Below are 16,463 nucleotides of genomic sequence, written 5' to 3' on the forward strand. Positions count from 1 at the left end.
TTTTTAAAGATTTTATTTATTTATTTGAGAGAGAGAGAATGAGAGAGAGAGCACATGAGAGGGGAGAGGGTCAGAGGGAGAAGCAGACTCCCTGCTGAGCAGGGAGCCCGATGCGGGACTCCATCCCGGGACTCCAGGATCATGACCTGAGCCGAAGGCAGTCGCTTAACCAACTGAGCCACCCAGGCGCCCAACTGCTGACCCATTTTAAATGTACCCATTTTTGTGTGTGGCAGGGGAGGCCACACACAAAAAACGTGCAGACACATCATCTTTGCAGAAAGCAATCTCTTAACATGGTTGGGAAGAGAAGAAAGGACTGGTGTTAATGGTAGCAAGTACTTCCTAAGTGTTAAGTTTGCCAGATGATATTTAAGTGCTTTAAGAGATATTGAAGGCTTACTTAATCCTCAAAACAACCCTGTGAGGCAGGAGCGATTCTCCCTATTTTACAGCTGGGGAAGCTGTGATACAAAGAGGCTAAGTCAATTGCCCCAAACCGTACAAATTAAAGTCAGGCCGCCAAAATTTAAACCTGGGTCATCTCACTTGCACTCTAAACCACTAAGCCAGTCCTGAGACTACTTAGTCGATAAGAGGGTTTAAAATGCTAGATCATGCTGTGTGCACCCGTGGCTATGGTTTCTCGGCTAGACACACTGCTCGGGCCTCCAGGCAGAATGTCAGAGAAAGTGCTCAGAAACAAGAGGTAAGATCCAGGAGTACAATGGACATATTCAAATGACTCAACCCCAGCTCCTCCTCAACACTACGTGTCAGCTGCTCACAAAGCACAGCCCTTTCCAAAGCTGAGTGATTGCCTGAGAAGAAAGAGTAAGCGCCCCCAGTAAAACTCCTGCGTGGAAGTGGGGGAGGAATCGTGACCAACTAGGGGTAAAAAATATATTCCCCACACCATGCCACTAAGGAGATGACACTCAAAGAATAGCTGAAGGCCTCAAAAAAGAGGTACGATAATAAAAAGGTAGAAAAGTAAGCTGACAAAGTTGACGGAAGACACGGAAGAGAAAAATAAAGCCATTACAAAAGTGAAAATCTCATCAGAGTAAGCAAGGTAAGGTAAAACACTAACAGAATTAAACCAGGCAAAAATCTTTCAGATTATCAGAAGAAAAGACACTCAAACAAAGCTCCAAAACACTGATGCCCCATGAATGGTTTTTAAAAAGCACTGAAAGCAAAAGTCATAATGTACACAAAAAAGATGATAGAACTGAGGCCAAATGTACCTCTGGGGACTGACGTAGAAGGATTGGCAAGATGCAGAATTTTAAAAAACAAGTTTCAGTAAGTGCATGGAGTATGTGTTTATTTGTAAAACAGAAAGGATATGCATACATACAAATGCATGTAAATGCACAGAAACATGTAGAAAGAACACACATTAAATGGAAACAGCTGTCTCTGAAGAGGCATGCTGGAGGTCGGTGGTGGGATCATATGCCCTTTTGTGCTGTTTGAATTTTATGACAACAATCTTTTCAAAGAAAGTATATATTTTTTTAGCCATCAAGTATATGTGAAAATATGAACGGTGACACAGTGGGAGACTTGAGGGTCATTTCTCAGGTTGAATGGACCAGTTACTATACCAACATGGTTGACCCACGGAATAAATGAAATTTGCTTCCATTTTTTACAAATCCCATCAAAGTATCATTCCTCCCCTAGCTAGGGATCCAGTTCAATAATATCACGTTATTCTTATGACTTCAATCTTCGCAAAGCTTTCCATTCAGTCAAGAACATACTTGTAGGCATAAAAATGTTCCCCCATGTACAACGAGAATGAGTGGTGTGCTAACCAAGCCTACTTGGCAAAATTCCAACCTCTACAGGCAAGTGGCCAGTGGTTCTGCAGACCAACAAAGGAAAGGGAGTTGTTCTATGTCATTCTGTTCAGACTGAATTTTCTCTGTGATCCATTTACAACAGAGTTAGGAGCAGAGAAGATACAAGTAAGAGTTGGCCCAGCTCTTCCTGCTGTCTTGATGTCTTCACTGTGGCACACTGGATCCCATCTACAGAAGGAAGATTCCCAAATTGTTGTGAAGGCCCTTAATGATGAAAGGTCCTCTTTCTCATGGCCAGTTTTGAGATGTACAATGCTTAGGCTACAGGATTTAAAAGGTATCTGCTTACTTAAATTCAAAGGTCAAGTGACATGCTTATTTTCCATCTAGAATCTAAACCTCCAAAAAAACCCAAAACAAACAAACAAAAAACAACTGAAATAGGAACCATCCTCCAATTACTCCAAATGAATATATTTTACCCAATGTGGGGTCGATGGCCAGAAACACACACATGGTAACTAAGAGACATGTTCAGCAGCAAAATAATGATCTTAGTAAAGAAGAGCATGCTTACCAGCTGTACGAGTTTTAGAAAGTCAATGAAGACATCACTTCTCAGCATGTCTGGGTCCATGGTTACTGAAAAATACGGATGGTGAGCCAGGTTAGCATGGGGCTGGGTTGACTTCTCTGTTAAATTGCTCTGTCCTCCAGGGAGCCCTGAAGGCCTTGCCAGTGCACCCCTGCCTCCTTGGGCAATGGAGATATGACCTAGCAGATACATGAAAATCCGCAAAGCTTGCCTCCTCCAGGCAGCCTTGACAGCAACGTGAACCCATCATATCAGTCCCAGGAGTCTCACTTTATTCACACATCCCCATATCGCTCAATATCCAGCTTGCTCCCCTACCAGGATGATGATGAAGTTAATGTGAAAAAGCAAAAAGATCTTAAAACTTGGACCTGGACTCCCACTTTGGCAAGACATTTCTTAATTTGAAAATCTGAAATCAACCAAGAAACCCTGATTGAGAGTACCTCTCTTAATAGGAGCTCTCGAGAGGTTATCCCCAGAGAAGTGATTGTAAGGCTGTCAGAGAGATTTAAAGTTTTCTATTCTTCTATACCTATAAGAGTATTTCCCTCTTGATTTTTAAAGCTCAGATACCAATATTCAGGTGCTGTGGCCAGAGCAGAAGGGCAGAAGCTTTCCCCTGAGACGTCTAAACTCCTGTAGGAGGTGCTCTCCAGCCTGCTTTCTCATTTCTTACCCTCGTGCCTGTAACGCCTCTCCTGGACCCCTCACTCTAGCCAAACTTACGTACTTACTAAATCTGTAGCAAATGTCTTTCTCTTTCCCTTCACTCCCATCCCCACCATGCCTTTTCCTTCCTTCCTTCTTTTTCTCTCCTTTCTCTTTCTTTTTTCTCTGTTTCTCTTTCCTTCCTTCCTTCCCTCCCTCCCTCCTTCCTTACCTCGCTTTTTCCTTCTTCCCTTCCCTTCCCTTCCCTTCTTTTTTTGTTGCCAGTTCAATTGACTGCCTCACTGTAACTTCTACCAGCATTCAAAACTAGCACTGACTGAAGTCATTTCAAGTTGTATCTTTCCCAACAATGCAACATTTTTCAAAAGAAAGTAATGAAAAAAGTCTCCCTATTATGAGAAACTTTTTATAAAAGGTATTCCCTCTTTTTTAAGGGAGATGATTTTGGGGGGTGGGGAGCCCTTGTCTTATTTTCTGGAATCTATGTGGTGGATATGCAAATTAACATTATAATTGTTAGCTTGGATTCTTGGAGATGGGGAAAGCTGTTGAAAAAAGTGTTCAATCAATTAGTATTTACTGTGCAACTGTTAAGAACCAGGTACAATGCTAAGCACTTTGTCTATTTTAGTTCATTTAATCTTCACAACAAACCCTGGGATAAATATTATCTCTATTTTACAAATAGACACTGAAGCTCAGAGAAGGTAAATGTTTTTACAGAGAAGGTCATACAGCCAGTGAAGTGCAAACCTAGGATTTGACTCTGGGTCTGACTCTAGAGCCCATGTCTTAAGTCACACTGTCTCCTTGCTCTGCCTTGCCAGAGGAGGATGCAGGAGATATCCCCATGATGTGCACAAAGGCCAGGCCTGGAAAAGCAACCCCTTAGGCACTGTGATCATTTGTGGAGAGGCCAGCAGTTAAAGGAGTATTTCCCTAAGACATGAGAAATCAAACCAAGAGAGAAGAAAAATTCAACAGATATTACATTTTGAGTTTGAAAAGGCTTATTTAACAGGTCTAAAAGAGGTATATTCTCCATTACAAAAGACAAATGGGAAATAGAGGACTTCTAGAATTTTTATTTACTATCCTTTTTAAGGAAACAAGTGCCACCATGAGAGTAATGAAGTAAGTCTATAATTGCTGATCTAGAATGGTCTATAAAATACAGATTTTTAAGAGGGAAAAATCAACTTACAGAAGAAAAACACATTTTTTTCTTGTGCTATGAAGGGTATTGGTGGGATAGTTGGTGTAGTTTGAAAAAGGTCTCTAGATTAGATAACATTATTTTATCAGTGTTAATTGCCTGATTTTGATAACTATAGTGTGGTTGTAGAAGAGAATGTCCTTGATCTTAGGGAATACACACAGAAGTACTTAAGGGGAAAGTGGCTTGTGTATGTAACAAAGGCCTCTCAAAACATTATATATAATACACACACGCATATCCTGAAATTGAGAGGATGATAAAGCAAATATAAAATGTTAGCATTTGGGAAATCTGGGTGAAGACTATACAGAAATTCTTTGCATTATTTCTGCACCTTTTTGTAAGTCAGAAATTCTTTCAGAATAAAGTTTTTAAGAATCAGGTACCAAAAAGTATATAGAGTACATTCCAATCTGTGTTTAACAAACAGGGATGTGCATACACACCAGTAGACACAAAAATTGCTTCCAAGGAATACGTAAGTCATAGTGTTTACTTCTAGAGGCCTAAGGGGGTGGGGGCTGGGCTGGAAGGGAATGTACCTTTCATTTTATACTCTTTGGACAGGATCTACTTTTCAAATATTTTGTGTATATACTATTTCCCCTTTTCAATACTTGAATGCCAATTTTGCTACTTCTCCCCAACCCCCTTTCTGAGAAACCCCCTTGCTGTGCACAGCATTTGCAGGATGCAGGCAAGGGCCAAGGACCAGGGTACTGCAAGCCTCATTAGGGTCAGAGCAGACCTCTGAGGCTCCCTGGTTGTTGGACAGAGATGGAAATGCAACTCTGATATTTCCTGAGAGCTTTCAGGAAAACAGTTCATCTCAGCCCTCCATTTTGGTCTCAATCCAGGTAATAGGTCTTTGACTTTTACAATCAAAGCCAACATACAGCACCCAAAGGCAAATGTGAAAACAGAGTATTTTTAAAACCAAATACAGGGCACCTGGGTGGCTCAGTTGGTTAAGCAACTGCCTTCGGCTCAGGTCATGATCCTGGAGTCCCAGGATCGAGTCCCGCATCGGGCTCCTTGCTCAGTGAGGAGTCTGCTTCTCCCTCTGACCCTCCCCCCTCTCATGCTCTCTCTATCTCATTCTCTCTCAAATGAATAAATAAAATCTTTAAAAAACAAACAAACAAAAAAACCCAAATACAAAGGCCATATTTTGTATGTTTCCATTTATATAAAATGTTCAGAACTAGCAAATCTATTAAGACAGAAATTAGTATAGGGGGTGATAGAGGCATGTGGGGGAGAGGAATAAGGAGTGATTGATAATAGGTATAAGGTTTCTTTTTGGGGTGACAAAAATGTTCTCAAATTAGATTATGGTGGATGGTTGCACAATTCTGTAAATATACTAAAGACCATTCAATTGTACAACTTTTTAAAAAAGATTTTATTTATTTATCTGAGAGAGAATGGGGGGCGGGGCAGAAGAAGGGTCCCCGCTGAGCAGGGAGCTGGACATGGGGCTCGATCCCAGGACCCTGGGATCATGACCTGAGCCAAAGGCAGATGCTTAACTGACTGAGCCACTCAGGTGCCCTGAACTGCACATTTTAAATGTGTGAATTTTACAGTATATGATCTGTATCTCAATAAATCTGTAAAAATAAAATCCAAATACATACAATTCTGCAAATATTGTTCCAACTGGTCCCTCCTCTCATCAGCCATGGATGTGGTCATTGCAAGATAATACTTTGGTGGAAAAGGTGGCAGGCAATTTCCAAAGACCCGCCTCAGCTGAAAGATCCAGAAAACACACAGTTAAGGCAAAGAACCTCCAATTCAAGGTTGATGAGACACCAAAGCCTCCTCTTAGGGCAAGTCTCATTCTAGTACTTAATTTAAAATTAACCCTTCCTGCTGGCCAAAAGGAGGAAAAGGGGATGATTTGATTTTCTTAGGAAGGAGTTTATTTCAGGATAGGTTTCTGAAGATACTATTAGACATACTACAGACTGACCTCTCCAGTCTGAGTTTGGTAGATTTGGGATACCTTTTAATTTTTCATTTGTTTTTGTAAGACTGCCCACCACTCATGCCATACAATGTTTCTTTAACTCATTCTCCAATAGTATCTGTGATAACAATGAGCATAGTTAGGAATTTAATTCCCCACCCCACCTCCACCAAGTCTGAACATAACAGATGCTTACAGCATGCGATCTGATATGGTATCCCCTGGCCAGTACTAATGGGCCCTGGGAATATGGTTAGTCTGACTTGAGATATGCCATCAGTATAAAATACACTCCAGACTCCCAAACTTAGTACAGAGAAAAAAAAAAGTAAAATATTTCACTAATAACTCCTTATATTGATTATATGTTGAAATGGTAATATTTTAGGTATACTAGATTAAATAAAGTATATTAAAATTAATTTTACCTGTTTCTTTTTATGCTTTTTAGTCGGGCTACCAGAAAAATTTAACTTATATAAGTGGCTCACATTATATTTCTATTGGACAGTGCTGGCTTATAAAATTCCTGTAAGGCTGACATGTGATCCCAGTAGCAACCCAGTGAGGCCCTTCCCACCCTCCTACTCACCCAAATATTGATCCAAGACCAAGGTGGCAATTATTTTTATGCAAGCTAAATAGTGGATGTATCAAAAATATGTTTTAAATTTTGATAATCAAAAGTGCATCTTCCTTCCTCGAAGGAAGCCATGCCCTACAGTTGAAGAATGAAGAATGAAGTGTAGCTAGCCCTACACTTACAGTAGCAGCTTGAAGATAAGGCACGGCATCATTCTCTTTAAAATAAGAGAAAGGAAGGGCGCCTGGGTGGCTCAGTCGGTTAAGCCTCTGACTCTTGACTCAGGTCATGATCTCAGGGTCAGAGCCCCTGACATGGAGCCCCATGTCGGGTTCCACGCTCAGCCTGCTGGAAATTCTCTCTCATTCTCTCTGTCCTTCCCCACCCTCTCTGAAATAAGTAAATCTAAATAAAATAAAATAAAATAAAATAGGAGAAAGGAAACTAGCCAGAAATCAGGTTTTAACATGGTACCTCTGCAGAAGGGCTAAAACTCTTACTATTGCATAGTCGGTGGCTTAAAGAAAATGAAAACAGATTTAAGAGAAACAAAGAGGTAGAAATTTTAATTCCTAGTGGACTTTGTCACAAACAGTGTGTATCTGGTGAATATTTACAATGCATAGGCCCTAGCTTCAAAATACATCAAGAATTTTACCAGTTCTCAGGACGCCTGCGTGGCTCAGTCGGTTAAGCATCTGCCTTCGGCTCAGGTCATGATCCCAGGGTCCTGGGATCGAGCCCCACATCGGGGTCCCTGTTCAGTGGGGGGTCTGCTTCTCCTTCTCCCTCTGCCTCCTCCCCCTGCTCATATTCTCTGTCTCTCCCTCTCTCTCTTTCAAATAAATAAATTAAAAAAAAAACAAAAAACTTACCAATTCTCTCCACCCCCACTGCCATCACCCTGGTCCAAACCACTGTCCTCTCTTTGCCCCATTACTGCAACAGCTTTACAACAGATCTTTCTGCTTCTGCCCTTGACCCCCTTCAGTTTATTCTTAATACAGCATCTAAGGTAACATTCTAAAAAGGTAAGCTAGATCAATCCATTGCCCTGCTCAAAATCCTTCATGGCTTCCTATCTCACTCAAGGGAAAGTCAATATCTTTGCAATGGCCAAGAGCTGAGCCATTCAACATGATGTCCACTAGCCACCTGTGACTACTTAAATCAATTAAAATGAAATAAAATTTAAAATTCAGTTCCTCAGTTGTACTAGCCACATTTCAAATACTCAACAGTATTCGTGGCAAGTTGCTACTGAATTGGACAAAGCAAACATAGAGCATTTCCATCAGCACAGAAAGTTCTATTGGACAGCATTGGTCTAAGATCTAGAAAGGTTAGTAAATGCCTGCCTGTAGGTGAGATACATGAAGTAAATGGATGGCAGTTGATGGGAGTCAGGTTTTTCATTCCTGAAGTGAGAGTTTTCGGATAAGCAAGGGCAGTAGGCTGGAATGACCCATGTGGTGGTGGATGATAGTTGGAGATCTTGGTATGAACTCATGTTTAGCTTAACATAGATACAGATGGTTACATATAAAGAGAGTTATAGATATGTGTATACACATATTTCCTTGCTCTGTCAGCTGAGAGGGCCTCGAAGCAACAACACGATAGTAGCAACGAACATACCTAGTCTGAGATCTTGGTTTCTCTTAACCATTCCCCAACTAAAGCAACCAGGGCTCCATGAAGAACATAGTTGATTTTTTAGAACTGAAGCAGGAGATATAGAAGAGGCATCTGGGGCATCTTGTAGCACCAGAAAACAAGAAAGTGCTCGAAACAACAACAACGGGCACATGTGCAAGAGTTACAGGAGCAAACTTGAAGGAGTTTCCATGGGCAGAAGCTGGAACAGGTAAAATAGCAGAATAAAGCAGTATTGAAGTATAACCCAAAGTATAAAGTAACTATCCAGGAGTCTATGCAGCTATCAATTACTGAAAAAATACAGAGGACAGAAGAGACAAATCCGTGAAGAATCCTGAATAATTTCTGTAGATACTCATCCCATGAGGAGATGGAGCATTAATCTCCACTCTTTAAGTGTGGACTGCACATAGTGACTGCCTTCCAAAGGGTACACTTTGGAAAAGGAGGAAGAAGAGTAACTCCACAGTACCGAAACCTGACAAACACAGCGTCAGCCAGGTGATCAAGGCATCAACAGTGGTTAAGTCATGTTGATGGTAGGTGCTCTTCCTGTGATATGATTAGAACAACAGGGACCTCTGTGGTCTTCCATAACCCCAGCCTGGCCATGTGAAAAACGTCTGATTCTAACAGAGGGACATCTCACAAAATAACTGACTCGTGCACCTCGAAAAGGTCATTAAAAACAAGAAAAGTCTGTGAAATTGACAGTCAAGAGGAGAGTAAGCCGACAACTAAATGTAATGTGGTGTCCTAGATGGGATTCTGGGGCAGCAATTGGACATTAGGTTAACACTAAAGAAATATAACTGAATTGTGGTCTATAGTTCATCATAATGTATTAATATTGGTTCATTAATGGTAAATGTTCCCTACTAATGGAAAACAACAGGGCAAACTGGGTGCGGGGATATATGGGAACTCTCTGTACTATCTTTGCAATTATTCTGTAAATCTAAAACTGGTCCACAAAAATAAAGCTCATTAAAAAAACAAACAAACAAACCTGATGTTCTGGCTTCTTGAAAAATCAGAGGTTCTGGAATCACTGCGTTCATATTCTTCAGATAATCATCCCCTTTAGAGGAGGTCTAAGCAATTTCCACCAGTCCCCATTGCCTCTCACCTGGCCCACGCCTCTCATTTCAATTACCTGCCTGACCCCTATAGCCATCAAAGTTTGCAACCTTTCCTCCTTTAAATCTGGTAGTATAAAATATTATAGCAACAATTTTTTTTAAGTCAAGGCAATTTTCCTGTTATGCTAAACACTGCCCAAAGTCACCCCAGTTGGAGCATCAAACCAGGCAAGGCTGCTCAAACAACCTGGGATTTATGTACCCCATCTCTGTTAATTCCATGAACTAGGAGCAGAAAATTGTCTTCTTTGCATGTGACTATTTCTTGATTAATGGATTAAGCGATATTTAAAATGCAATTGTCTTCCTAGGCATGCGTTCATAAATGTCGAAGATGCTCCCAAATTGGTTTGAATCACAGCATCCTTAAGCCATCTGGGTTTTCCGTGGGCAGGAGAGCATCTTGGGGAGGCCCCTACCATAAGGCCAAGAGCCGGGGGGAAAAGTCACCAAGGCTTAAGGTTCTATTACCCAACACAGCCCAAACTCTCCCAGCAGGTTTTACAACCTGAGCTGACTTCTCAAGGAATATTTCCCCTCCCCTCTCTAATACTGGTTTAAGGGGGAAGATAAACATATAATAAACTGAGTAGTTAGGTCTGCCAAACATCAATCATTGACTCCCCAAGTTCTTCAACTCCATCAAAATATAACCTTTGCTACTGGTCTCAGCACACAGTTTAGCTATTAAAACCAACAGCATAGTAAGAATTACCTGGTATTAGAGTTTAGCCCAAAGACTTCCCAGAAATTGTTCAAAGTTCTCCAAAGGAAAACATACCTCTTTTGTTTATTATGAGATGTTTTGTTTGGGGTTTTGGTTGGTTTTTGAAAGACCCTCTTTAGATAATACATGTTTTTAATCCCAGCACAATCCCCTGCACTGATTTCTCCATCATAGAGTTCTGCCTTTTAACATGAAGAGAACTTTACTGGCCGATGGAAAATATCATCTCCTTCCCCGCCTTATGCACTCCCAGCCCCCCATACTTATCCCAAAGTGGTGACCCAGGACAAGTGGAATTACAGACACAAATGGTGTCCTTTCTAATGTTGACTTATCCATTCCACCTCTCCAAGGCCCCTTCGAATCAAAACCCCAGATTTACCAGATAAAGGGCCATAGCTCAAAGCAATCCAGACTGTGGCATCTGGCACCAAATAACATTAGCCTGGAGCTTGTATATTATTCTGTTTGTTCCTCAAAATAGCCCTGTGAGGTAGATGATCATCATCACCATTAACATGTCATCCTGCCACCTTCACATCAAAGTTACACGATAATCACAGTAACCTGAAGCTCGGGGAGATGAAGTGACTTTAACCAAGGTCCTATAAGCTAATAAGTGGCAGATTTTCATTACTTTTCCCTTCTCTCCCTCATTTCCCTTCCTTCTCCTCCACCAAATCTCTATTGAGCATCTACTAAAGAAGGATTCCATGCTGGGTATACTATGCCTACAGCCTTCATTCATTCCTTCATTTAAATATTTGGCTTCTGTAACTAAATAACCAAGGGAAAGAAAATATATACACAAAAGGAGGAACATGACAAGGTCTAAACACGAAGTGACACAGGAATCAGAGAAAGGCATCTCATGCAATCAGGGAGGACTTCCCAGAGGAGGTGAGGCTTGAGATGGGTCTTGAGAAAGGGCTGGTCCCTGACCAGTGGGCCAGAAAGTAGGGGTCTTCCCAGGAGAGGGAAGTGAGGTAGACAGAGGTAATGAATGGGCCAGTCTAATACAGAGAATCTGAGGTAGGGAAAGAGGGGAAGGAGCTAGGCTGGGTTAGCATCTGCAGTGGCGAAGACTAAACCAGCACATATGGGCTCACACAGCATTTCCATCACCATGGAAGGATCCTTCGCAAGATTCTATGGCTTGCGCCCATTGCCATATCTGATACTGGCAGAATGTTTGCAAAGGGGCGAGCATCCTTTTCATAGAGTCCAGTGTCGCTTACACAGGATGGCCTCATCTTTAACACTTGGTCAAAATGAGCTAGTTAAATGTTTCCTTCGAAGGTCTCTTTAAATCCCTTAGAGGAAGGTGGTGTAGGCAAGAGTGGAGCATAAATCAAACTGGTTTTATTTAGCCAAAGGCGCAGAGAGAAGTCAGGTCAGGCAGTTCACATGGCAGAGAGATGAACAGCCCTCAACAGCAGAGGGGCAAGCTGCCAGACCTGGAAGGAACCTCACCATGGGACAGGGCTGCAGGCGATGACTTCAGAGGGCACAAGTCACAACGGACATCTTGAAAAACAGCCAGGTTCAGTTCCCCAGGGGCAGTCTTAGATGCATTAGCCTCCACGCAGCTGGGAAGAGAAAGAGCAGGGGCCACCTTGCCTGGGCAGGTGCCCTTCCTCAATCTCAAAGTTATCCAATATACAAAATAGAAATCCAATACTTAAAAGTCAAAAATCATATGTGCTGAGGCGACTGGGTGGCTCAGTCGTTAAGCGTCTGCCTTCGGCTCAGGTCATGATCTCAGGGTCCTGGGACTGAGTCCCGCCATCGGGCTCCCTGCTCAGCGGGAAGCCTGCTTCTCCCTCTCCCGCTGCCCCCTGCTTGTGCTCTCTCTCTCACACACACTCTCTCTCTCAAATAAAATTAAAAAAAAAAAAATCACATGTGCTGAAGTGCCATCTGCACATAATATACCACAGTGCATACCATCTAATAGGAACTTAGTAAATATTTCTTAAGTAAATAAAGCAGTTAATTCTATAAGACGACATTTTTATTCTATCAGGATACAGAACTTCCTAGGAAATATACTCAAATGCACACACAGATGGGGCCTTTTATTGTTTCCCTTTTTATAGTGCTTTGTATTAAATCAGATTAAGAATTCTGAGCCATTTTCAGATCTTCAGTGGAAGAGGAAGAATAAGATCTAGCTGAGAAGTGCCTGAAAGACATCCCCCAAACTTTCTCAGACTCAGGGTTGCCAGACAAAATAAAGGATGCCTGGTTAAGTATGTCCCAAATACTGCATGGAACTACTTATCTAAAAATTTCTTTGTTGTTGATCAGAAATTCACATTTAACTGGGGAGCATGTGTTTTTATTTGCTAAATCTGGCAACCTTACTCAGACTACATACAAAATGGGAGTCATGATGATGAGTGTACTGCTGACCCCACAGAGGCTTGCTGGACAGTCTGAATTAGATCCTGTGCTTGGAACTCAGACAGAAAGCAGATCTTGGTTGCCTGGGGTGAGAAGTGGAGGGAGAGGATCAAGGGCAAAGGGGACAAGGGAATTTTAGAGTGCAAAACTTTTCTTTATCTTGATTATGGTGGTAGTATTGTATACATTTACCAAAATTCACCACATTGAACACCTTAAATTGGGAATTTTCATGTTATTCCAAAATAGAGTAAAACCTTGTTATTTCAGGACCCAATTGTCTTACTGATACAATTTATTTTGTTGACTTTAGTAAGAAACCACAAAATGTAATGGGTCACAGCAGTTTCTGGAGATCAAATCTTGGCTCCAATACTTACCAGCAGTTTGATTATGAGCAAGCTGTGCCTCAGTTTTCTCATCTGTTAAATGAGGCTAATTATAATCCTAGCTCATAGAACTGCTGTAAAAATTAAACATGCTATTACATGTAAAGCTCTTGGCACCAACCTTAACGCACAGTAACTGCTTGTTGTTGTTTTAAATTAATGCAAATAGCCACCTAAGTTCTAAATAGTTTCTTTAAAATGAAGTTGTTCCTACTGAAAGAGGAAAAATGCTAAGTGCAAGGTGTAAGGTAGTTGGAAACTGGATAAAGAAATCTCCACTTTTGGATTTTGAAAAATTTGGGACAAATATGAAGTATTAATTAATATCTACTCTATACCCCACATTGGGCACCAGGCTGTGGCAATTCAATATTTAAGAGTCCACTGCAGTGGGGTGTCTGGGTGGCTCAGTCAGTTAATCATTGACTCTTGGTTTCGGCTCAGGTCATGTTCTCATGGGTCCTGAGATTGAGCCCCATGTTAGGCTCCACGTTCAGTGGGGAGTCTGCTTGAGATTCTCTCCCTCTGCCCCTCCCATCATGGGCGCACCTTTCTCCCTCAAATAAATAAATCTTTAAAAAGGCGGGGGGAACGCCTGGCTGGCTCAGTTGGTTAAGTATCTGCCTTCGGCTCCGGTCATGATCCTGGGGTCCTGGGATGGAGCCGTGTATTGGGCTCCTTGCTCAGCTGGAGGCTGAGCTTAGGTGGCTATTTGCATTATTAATTTAAATAATTGCATAATTAATTTAAAATAAATCAGGCTGCCTCCCAAAGAAATGCTTCCCCTCTGCCTGCAGCTCCCCCTGCTTGTGCGTGCACGCTCTCTCTCTGACAAATAAATAAAATCTTAAATCAGTCAGCAAAGGTTTACTGAGCATGTACCACGTCCGAGGTTCTGGCGGAAACTGGCCCCTACTCTTCCCAAGTACCCTGGAAAGTGGACACCTATAACCACCTATTTATTATTTTTGATGAAAAAATTGAAGGTCAGAGAAGAGGTAAGGTGACCAGCCAGGAAGTGGTTAGTCAATTCCACACCCCCCTGCTCTCCACTGCTGTCTCCTGCTTTTCATGCTGTGAATGGCAACCTCCCCAATTCCACCTCACGTTAGAGAAGACAGATTAGTGGGGGAGATGATACTTCAACTTCCTCCTCCAAATACCTAATACACCTATACTTTCTCTTCCCTTAAGATCTCCATCTGCCAACCTCAGCAGTCCTCTCAAATCCCCAGACAGGTTTTGGTCACAAGTAGCTTCTCATCTTGCACAAGTCTGAATCCATGCCTTCCTCACTGAGTCTGCCCACCATCATTCCCGAGAACCTTCTGGGGCAACTGCAGCAGGTGCTAGCAATTCAGAGAGGACCACACAAATTACAAGCATATTACAAGATAACAAGCACATTACACCTGTTTTTTGTTGACTCCAAAGAAACGTAATCATATCTTGAAAATGGACTTTTCCAATGCCCCCTGATACGAGCAAGAAGGCTCACTGTAATGTTTGCAATAGTAAAAAAAAAAAAAAAAAGAAATTAAGAGCTGTCCTTCAACAGAAGGTATATCTACTCACTAGAAACCCAGATTGCCTGGAAGGATTCTCCTAAAAATGTTAATAGCTGTTGCCTGGGCAAGTTTGTCTGTTTCTTGGTTTTGTTTTGAGTTTTATTTATTTAAGTAATCTCTGCACCCAACCTGGGGCTCAAACTCAGGACCCTGAGATCGAGAGTCACATGCTCTTCCCACTGAGCCAACGAGGCTCCCCTTTCTTTCTAATTTTAGGTATATTCTCTTTAAAATCAGGGTATATAATCTAAAAAAAAAAAATTAATTAAAAAGAAAACACTATGCGTGGAGGTAGAGGGAGGGTGAAGTTTATTTCCAAACTTTCTTTTACTTCTCCAACCCAATTTGAAGACCTGCAACACTTCCTTATTAGGACAATAAAACCCATTAGAGCAGGTTAATAAATCAGGCTGCCTCCCAAAGAAAATGCTACCAGGACATCAGAGTGAGAAACTATAGTGGGAAATGGCCTCCTGTCCTGATAAGTCATCTGCTTCCTGGGTTTCCAGCCTGCCAGTACTTGAAGCCTATAAATACACGAATTTGAAAACAAAAATAAACACACCTTTTTTAAAAAGTCAGCCTAAGAAACTCTGGGAGAGAGGAGATTAAACACCTGCGTACAAGATTCCTAAGGCACCTTGGTCTAGACTGAGTATGCTCATTTTGAATGGGGGCATTGTCCTGGGGGACAGCTGAAACTGAAATGGAGCACCCTGCCAGGTGGGGCTGCTGGGCGGGCGGGGGGGGGGATCATTGGGCTGGAAAGGGGTTGGGAGAATGACCTGAGCCTATCCCCTCATCTCCCACCTGTAGATGGTTAGGAGCGGCAACCTATATACAAGGAGCGGTATGCCAAGCAATACCAAATTGCCGATTAGGAGCTTGGAGTCCTCAAAAAGTCCGGTGTCTTGGGGCGCACTCACCTGCCTCGACCCTGCTCACCTGTTCGTTCCAACGATGCAGTCGGCTGTAGCGCACCCTGCAGAAGAGGTAGCCGTCCAGGTACACGGAGTACAGCTGCAACACCGAGAAAGACCGTCCCCGATTAGCTGAGCGAGCAGGTGAGCCCCCGCCCCGCCAAGTCACCGACCTTCCCCCAGCCCAGTCGGACCCCGGCCCCCGGCGCACCACGTAGCGGCCCCCCAGCGGGTCCAGCCGCTGCTGGGACACCGGGATACAGAAGTGCATCTTCATGGCTCCAGCGGCGGCCCGGGAACAGCGCTTGGCAAGCCGAGCCGCGGCGGCGGCGGCGCGTCAGTCCGCGAGTCCCGGCTCTGCAGCAGCGCGGGCCTAGTCTCGGGGCCCCGGGGCGGTGGCCGCGGGGGGTGGGGGAGCTGGCCACGCCGCCCCGGGCGTCGACAGGTGGGGCCGGCCCCGGGCCACGCCGCCCCCGAGCCCCGCCCAGCTCTGGCCGAGCGGCGGGGTGCCGGCGCCTGCGGGGAGCCGGGCTCCCAGGGGCCGGGCGGGACCTGGGACGGAACACACGCCCGTCGGGGGTTTCACCCTGGGTGTGGACTTCTCCCGGCTCCTTGGCGGGAAAATCGTGCGTGCGTAGGTGCGGGGGAGATAGAATTCTGGGGAGACGGTCCTAGGTTTTCTCCGGATTTTCATCAGAATCCCCAAAAGTTTAAAATGGTTGCTCCAGCCACATAAATGTCCTGCCCACGTGCCAACCAAGGAGCTACTTCCCACCCCGCCCCAACATTTCAGG

The 16,463-nt window shown here is 43.2% G+C and overlaps 1 protein-coding gene across 1 annotated transcript in view; it reads right to left on the bottom strand.

Moving 5' to 3' along the window:
• Positions 1 to 16,045, bottom strand: part of SNX31 (sorting nexin 31) — a 57,728-nt gene extending 41,683 nt beyond the window's left edge. Inside the window, exons 1-4 of the mRNA XM_081817208.1 lie at positions 15,881 to 16,045; positions 15,695 to 15,769; positions 5,941 to 6,055; positions 2,392 to 2,456 (exon numbers count right to left, since the gene is read on the bottom strand). Of these exons, the coding sequence (XP_081673334.1) occupies positions 2,392 to 2,456; positions 5,941 to 6,055; positions 15,695 to 15,769; positions 15,881 to 15,946 (321 nt within the window). The 5' untranslated portion in view covers positions 15,947 to 16,045. The remainder of the gene's footprint in view (positions 1 to 2,391; positions 2,457 to 5,940; positions 6,056 to 15,694; positions 15,770 to 15,880) is intronic.
• Between the last annotated feature and the right edge of the window lie 418 nt (positions 16,046 to 16,463).

The sequence above is a fragment of the Leptonychotes weddellii genome, chromosome 4, assembly GCF_054177405.1.
Source record: "Leptonychotes weddellii isolate Sample4059 chromosome 4, ASM5417740v2, whole genome shotgun sequence".
Taxonomy (NCBI): domain Eukaryota; kingdom Metazoa; phylum Chordata; class Mammalia; order Carnivora; family Phocidae; genus Leptonychotes; species Leptonychotes weddellii.